This window comes from Myotis davidii, unplaced genomic scaffold, assembly GCF_000327345.1.
Source record: "Myotis davidii unplaced genomic scaffold, ASM32734v1 scaffold96, whole genome shotgun sequence".
Lineage (NCBI taxonomy): Eukaryota > Metazoa > Chordata > Mammalia > Chiroptera > Vespertilionidae > Myotis > Myotis davidii.
In genome coordinates this window covers 4,717,598-4,725,600 of record NW_006289416.1, presented here as the reverse complement: position 1 = coordinate 4,725,600, position 8,003 = coordinate 4,717,598, and the positions used below count along the sequence as shown (strand labels likewise).

The 8,003-nt window shown below is 34.7% G+C and overlaps 1 protein-coding gene across 3 annotated transcripts in view; it reads left to right on the top strand.

Moving 5' to 3' along the window:
- USP14 (ubiquitin specific peptidase 14 (tRNA-guanine transglycosylase)) overlaps window positions 1–8,003 on the top strand; it is a 47,607-nt gene that overhangs the window by 6,694 nt on the left and 32,910 nt on the right. For all 3 annotated transcript variants that reach the window (XM_006761874.2, XM_006761875.2, XM_015562713.1), the window contains 2 exons: window positions 3,761–3,865; window positions 4,548–4,651. In XM_006761874.2, coding sequence (XP_006761937.1) covers window positions 3,761–3,865; window positions 4,548–4,651 — 209 coding nt within the window. The remainder of the gene's footprint in view (window positions 1–3,760; window positions 3,866–4,547; window positions 4,652–8,003) is intronic.

Below are 8,003 nucleotides of genomic sequence, written 5' to 3'. Positions count from 1 at the left end.
TATAGTCCGGCCCTCCAACGGTCTGAGGGACAGTGAACTGGCCCCCTGTTTAAATCTCCTTACGCTATCTTCGTATTTTTGGATTCTTTTTTCATTTTGCTTTTCCGGTTGGCTGTTTTTTGCTTCTTCGTATTTCAAATCATTGACTTGATTCTTGCGATCCTCTAGTCTCCTGTTGGGAGTCTGTATAATATCCCGTATTCTTGATTGTTAAAGCTTTATAAGTCTGAGAATAAGATAGTGTAAGTTCTCCAACCTTTTCTTCTTTGAGACTGTTGTAGCTCCTTTGAATTTTTATATAATTTTAGAGAAGTCTGTCAATTTCTGCAAATGGACTCCTGGAATTTTGTTTGAGATTACATTGAATTTGTAGTTCAATTTGGGGAGAATGCACATCATAACAGTATTGAGTATTAAAATCCTTAAATATGGTCTCCTTCATTTGTTTAAGTCTTTATATTATTCTCTTAGCAGAACTTTGTAGTTTTTCATTTCAGCATAGAGGTTTTGCATGTTTTTTGTTAGATTCATGGAATTTAATGTTTCTTACCGTATTTGCCGGCGTATAAGATGATTTTTTGGCCCTGAAAAATATGCCTCCAAGTGGGGGGTCGTCTTATACGCCAGGTACACTTCAGATAGACTGCCCATAGTGCTTGCCCCGTGCCATAGTGGCCTCCCGATGCCCGCCCACTTCATTCCACATACCGTTCAGGCATCAGCAGCGCTGCTGGGTGTATGCTCGGCTGTTATGCGATTTTGCGAGTGTGGTAAATTCGGGTTACCGTATATTTCTTTACATATGCATTGAAGATTCGCGATTTTGCGCTATCATGGTGCCTGTTAGAATGTTGAAGAGCTCACACTTGCGCACTAGTGAGGTCCCAGGGAGATGCTGATGCAAGGGTGGACCAGACTGCTATAGTGACAGGGCGGGCAAACAGGGAGCAGGGACCAATCAAATCAGGCTTTGTATACAGCCAACAGCCAACCACAATACTGCCCCATTGTACAGTACAGCATAGAAAATGTCGACCAGTCAAACCCCTATCATCCCTATCATGGCACCAAGATGTCGTTGATGAACTTTTACTATCAGATGGTGAAGAGGAGTTTGAAGGCTTTTAAGGTGAAACTGTCACGCCAGCAAACTTGCTAGGGACTTGCCCGGCACTTGCTCTCTCCCTCTATTTGTTATCTTACTTCTATCATTGACAGTCCCTCTAGGTTGTGGGCTGCTTGCCTGTGTTCCTGAGAAGCATCTACGGTACCAGTCTATAGAGTGTGTTTTCTTTAGTGAATTACCGGTATGTTTACCGGTAATAAACTTGCACTGTTTTATGTATATGTTTGATTACATATAGCCTTGTGACAGTTTTCCTGCATGTCATAAGCATTTGAATATAAATTAAAATGTTAAAATCAAATCTGATATTGTTTTACCTTTTATTTGGTGTGTGGAAGGTGTGCGGAAGAGGGGGTAGTCTTATACGGCGAGTAAATAACAAACTCTGTATTTTGAGTGGAAATGTTAGGGGGTCGTCTTATACGCCCAGTCGTCTTATACGCCGGCAAATACGGTAGTTGTTGAAAATGATACTTAAAAATGTGTTTTCCAGTGTTCATGGCTAGATTATAAAAATATAGTATATTTTCATCCACATACTCACCAGCACTTTGTTGATTAATTTATGGTTGCTGTTCTGGCAGGTGTAAGGTCAGATAACTCATTGAAATTTATTTTGCATCTCTAATGATTAGTGACTTTGAACATTTTTTTCATGTGTCTATTGACCATCTGTATTCTCTTTGGAGAAGTATCTATTTAGGTACTTGGTTTCTTTTTTACTTGAATTGCTTGTCTTCTTGGTGTTGAGGTATGAGTTCCTTGCATATTTTGGAAATTAAATCCTTATCAGATGGATCATTGGCAAATGTTTTCTCATACAGTGGGAAGACTTTTAATTAAGAATTTAGTGTCTTTAAATAAATGAAGGACTATCAGATACTATATTTTCTTTTACATCAGTTTTGGTGGTTTGCCTCTTTTAAGAAATTGGTACATTAAATTTAAGTTGTTGAATTGATTGGCATACTATACTTTTAATCTAGAATCTGTAGTGCTGTGTTTTCTTCTTTTCCCCTTGGTATTGGCAAATTGTGATTTCTTAGCTATTGTCATGGGTATGAATTTGCTACATGAATTAAAGATTTTATAAAGTTTCTAATAAATAAAGATTTTATAGTTCAAACAGGAATTTCATTAAATTTGAATAATAATTTGGAATCATGTTTTTATAATAATTTTTCCAGACCAGAATCCTGTCATGTCCTTCAATTTACTTAGGTGTTTTCTTATATCCCTAACTAGAGCTTTAGGTTATAATCTTTATGGTGAGATATATATATATTGAATCAGTGAGGAAGGGAGAGGGAGAGAGAGATAGAAACATCAATGATGAGAGAGAATCATTGATCGGCTGACTCCTGCATGTCCCACACTGGGGATCGAGCCCGCAACCTGGGCATATGTATCCTGACCGGGAATCGAACCGTGACCTCCTGGATCATAGGTCAACACAACCACTGAGCCATGCTGGCCGGGTCATGGTTATATTCTTATTACATACTTCTTGTTATGTTTTCTCTTATATATTTGTTGGTATTCTTTCTTTTTTGTATTTTCTAACTGGCTGTTGCTAATATATTCTTTAAATACTTGGTTTTCTTGAGAGAGTTGTCTTTGGAAAAAGATTTTTTAGTGATGGCTTAGTACTGCTTTGCTATTATCTAATAATAAGTTTTAAGTAAAAATTAAACCTCTGTACCCTTTTCTTTGTTTCATTTGTTAATATCTTCCAGTTAAGATACTGAGTAGGATTTTGTTCACATTTCAGGATTATGAGATTTAGGGTGACAGTGTCTTCATTGGTCTTTTGTTGTATAGAATGTTACATATGTATTGAATATAAGTATTCAGTTAGGTTAATAATATGTGGAATTATAAAATTGAGCATTTTGAACTTATGTGTTTGGTTTGATGTTTTCTAGTAATGGAGTTTTCAATGTTCCCAATGTTTTTATTCAAATGTAAATAATTGTTACAGTTACATAATAGATATTTATAGAAAAAATCCTATCAGTGCTTAATTTATTTGTTATGGGAAGAAATTGTGCCATTAAATGTTAATGATCATTTGAAGAATTCCCTTCTCTGCAGTATGTAAACATTCTCAACTTTGTTTATGATAGTATTTTTTCATTTAGCTTTATTGATTTATAATTTTTACAGAGCAAAGTTTACCTTTTTTTATTGTATAGTTTGATGAATTTGGTTAATTTTGTATAGTCATTTAACCACACCACAATCAAGATACAGAAGTTCCATCACTCTAAAAAGTTTACTTGTGTCTTTTTGCCAATAAGCTGACTACCTCTGGCCGGAAGCAGACATTTTGTACTTAATTTTTTTTTGATAACTCAGTAATTTTTAGTATATTTACAGAGTTGTGAAATCTTCTCCACAGTCTAATTTTAGGGTATTTCCATTACCCTGAAAGAAATGCACATCTATTTAAAGTCACTCCTTCTTCCCACCGTCAGTCCTAACAACTGCTAATCTACTTTGTATCTGTATAAATTTACCTTTTCTGGCAAATAGAAGCATGCAGTATGTGTTTTGCTATGTCTGGCTTCTTTCATCGAACATAAAAATGATCAACTTTTGAGGATTTTATGAAATTAAATTTTTTTAAAACAGGGAATAACTCTTCTCATGATGGGATCAGCAGATGCACTTCCTGAGGAACCCTCAGCTAAAACTGTCTTCGTAGAAGATATGACAGAAGAACAGTTAGCATCTGCTGTAAGACAAACCACATTTTATACGACCACTACTTTTCAGAAGTACAGTTACTAAGGTGCCTTTCAGAAAGTAGCACATGAATGCTTTGACAATTTAACAGTTAATATCAAGATGTATTCATTATAAAGGCAGTTAATATCTGTAATATAAGTCTGGCAGGTAGTCAGCACTATTTAAGTGTTTACTATTATTTTTATGGGGAAACAGGCTCAAAGAGATTAAGTAGTTTAAATGCTGGGACATTTAAAATCTTAAAACCTTCCATGTTGAAAATTCATACAATTAATCCTCAATTTAAATGCAATGTTGGTTTAGAAACTGGCCAACACACACTTGTCAAATGTCGTTATTAGTTTTACCACCCACATTTATGTAGTACCATTCCTTTTTTTGTAAGTATTTCTATGTATATTTCGTCATCCTGTTTTAATGATAAGCCTGAAAGAGGACAGGATTGATATGACTATCCTTTTGTCCTTTTAATATTTTCAAGAAAGGAATTAAAACAGAGAATAACTGTTAGTACGATGCAAGGAAAAATTTTAGTTGGGGAAATAAAACATGTTACATTAGGGTAAAAGTGGAATATACATTGGTATAAGTTGGAAATTTTACTTTGAAGTGTGAACTTTAGTGATTTATATATGCTATGCCATTTTATAAAAATGGTTTCTCTTATCAGATGGAGTTACCATGTGGATTGACAAACCTGGGTAACACTTGTTACATGAATGCTACAGTTCAATGTATTCGTTCTGTGCCTGAACTCAAAGATGCTCTTAAAAGGTAAGACAAAAGAGAAATGTTTTAAGTCTTCTTTAGGTAACAGAGGTTCACATTTGTGTAGTGTTGTGTTTTTTTTTGTTTTTTGTGTGTGTGTATTTAGCATCTATATTGAGATATAATTCATTTATCAGATCATTCATTTAAAGTGTTCAATTAAATTGTCTTTATTATATTCACAAGGTTGTGCAACAATCACTACTTCTAATTTCAGAATATTCCCCACCCACCCCACCCTAAAGAAACCTCATACTCATTAGCAATCACTTCTTACACCTTTCCCACCTGTAACTCAAGGCAATCATTTATCTACTTTTTGTCTTATAGATTTGTCTTTCTGGACATTTTATATAAGTGGGATCATATAATATGTGGTCTTTTTGTATCTGCCTTCTTTTACTTACATTATTTTCTATATCATTCATGTTATGTATTAGCACTTCATTCCTTTGTATAGCTGAATAATATTCAATTGAATGGCTATACCACATATCTTTATCCATTCATCGGTTGTGGACATTTGTATTGTTTCCATTTTAAAAATATTTTTTATTTATTTCAGAGAGGAAGGGAGAGGGAGAGAGAGATAGAAACATCAGTGATGAGAGAGAATCATTGACCGGCTGCTTCCTGCACGCCCCTTACTAGGGATTGTGCCCGAAACCTAGGCATAGCCCCTTGACGAGGAATTCAACCATGACCTCCTGGTTCATAGGTCAACGCTCAACCACTGAGCCATGCTGGCCAGGCTGTTTCCACTTTTTTTTTTAGCTGTTATGAATAATGCAGTTGTAAACATGCAATCACAAGTTGTACAGGTGAGTTGTTTTCATTTCTCTTGGGTATGAGTGTATTGCTTGTTCACATAGTAACTCTATGTTAAACAACATTTTGAGGAACTGCAGACGGTTTTCCAAAGTGGCTTCACCCTTTTACTACCTCACCAGCAATGTAAGAGAGTTCCAATTTCTCCACCTCCATGCCAATCTTGTTATTGTATGTTTTTGATTATAGGCATCCTGAGGGTGAAAGGATATATCATGGTGCTTCTCATTTGCATTTACCTAATGAGTTGTAACATTTTTTCAAGTGCTTATTGGCCATTTTTACATCTTCTCTGGAGAAATGTTTGGTCAAATTATTTGCCAATGTTTTAAGTGGTTTGTCTTTATGTATTCTGTATACAAATACTTTTTCAAATAGATAAATTGCAGATTTTTTTTTCATTTGGTGATTTTTTCTTTTTTACTCTTGATGATGTTGCTTATAGCATAAAAGTTTTTTTTAATATATTTTATTGATTTTTTTACAGAGAGGAAGGGAGAGAGAGAGAGAGTTAGAAACATCGATGAGAGAGAAACATCGATCAGCTGCAGGAGCTCCTGCACATCTCCCACTGGGTATGTGCCCGCAACCTAGGTACATGCCCTTGACTGGAATCGAACCTGGGACCCTCCAGTCCCCAGGCTGACGCTCTATCCACTGAGCCAAAACAGTTTCGGCAAAAGTTTTGACTTTTTTCTTTTTAAAAATAAGTTTATTGGGTTAACATTGGTCAAAAGTTTTAAATTTTGATGTAGTTCAGTATTTTTTCTTTTGTTGCTTGCTTGTGAGTTTTTTTTTGTGTGTGTGGTGTCATGTAAGAAACCATTGCTAATCCTAGGTCACAAAGATTTATTCCTGTTGTTTTTATTAAGAGTTACATAGTTTTAGCTCTTACATTTAGATTTGTGATCCATGTTTACTTAACTTTTATGTGTGATGAGAGGTAGGTGTCCCATCCCATTCCTTTGCATGTGAATATCCAGTTCCTGTAGTACTATTTGTTGAAAAACTAATCTTTCCCCGTTGAATTTTCCTAGCATCTTTGTTGAAAATCAATTGATCATAATGGGTGTAATAAATAAGATTTAATTCTGGACATTCACTTCTAGTCTAGAAATAAATTCATTGATTTCTATGACTGTGCCAGTGAGTAATGGTTTTAGAAAGAAATAAAATTTTGTTTTTATATCACTATACATAAGAAAAAAGTAAAAAATTATGCATGTTTTGAGAACCTTTGAAATAATCTATAAATGAGGGTCTCTTTTCTTCAGTGAATCTAAATGTTCAAAATATGACTCTGTCCAGGTTGCACAGTTGGTTATAGTGTAGTCCTGTGTACCAAAAGTTGTGGGTTCCATCCCCGATTGGGTATGTTACAGAAGACAGCCGATTGATGGTTCTCTCTCACATCGATTCTCTCTCTCTCTCTCTCTCCTTCCTTCTTTCTTCTCTTTCCTCTCTTCTCTCTCTCTCCTCTCTAAAAAAATCAATAAAAAACATATTCTTACATGAGGATTAAATATATATATATATATCTTAATTCTGACAATTTATTACAACTGTTTTGATATATACATTGCAGTTCTTAATGTATGATACAATTCTAAACTGCAATTTGGATTTCTAGCTTCATAAATGTTAATTTTTTTATCTCCTTAGTGGCTTGTGAAATGATTTCGTAGAACTGAGCATTAGAGAGGAGAAAGTAGGGATACACAGAAACCTGAGAGTAACTGAAGGTTTTCTATATTTCTCTGAAGTGAATACATGTCACATATTTATATAAAGTTGCCTAGAGTGCAACTGATGTATTAATCAGTGAACAACACATATTACCTGTCTTTAGACACTTACAGTCAAATTGAGAATGATGATCAAGTAAACAGGTACTATTTCAGAACTGTTTTGATGGGAAATGTTACTTATTTTTCTTCAGAGGCCTAGTTATTTCTCCACTGTTTTAGAATTCCCACATTTCAATTTACATCAAGCAATCAGATTTTCTTGGCCCTTACTGCCTCTTTAATCAATTCAGTCTATTTTTCTTGAATGTACTTTCTTTCTACTCACTCCCTTTTCCCATCAAAACAGAAATAACAGTTATTTCTCCACACATTTTTAAATATGTGTAAGAATGATATTTTCTTGATAGAATTTACTCATAAAATTGGCTGGATTGAACCTTCTTTTCTTCATATTCAATCTATACTTTTTGTGTCTTTTATTTTTTATTTTTAAAAAAATATATTTTATTGATTTTTTACAGAGGGGAAGGGAGAGGGATAGAGAGTTAGAAACATCAATGAGAGAGGAACATCTATCAGCTGCCTTCTGCACACCCCCTGCTGGGGATGTGTCCGTAACCAGAGTACATGTCCTTGATGGGAAGCGAACCTGGAACCTTTGAGTCCGCAGGCCGACACTCTATCCACTGAGCCAAACCTGTTAGGGCTCTTTTTGTGTCTTTTAGAGTCAGTTTTGGTAATTTATGTTTTACTACGAATTTGTCCTTATGTCTTTAAACTAT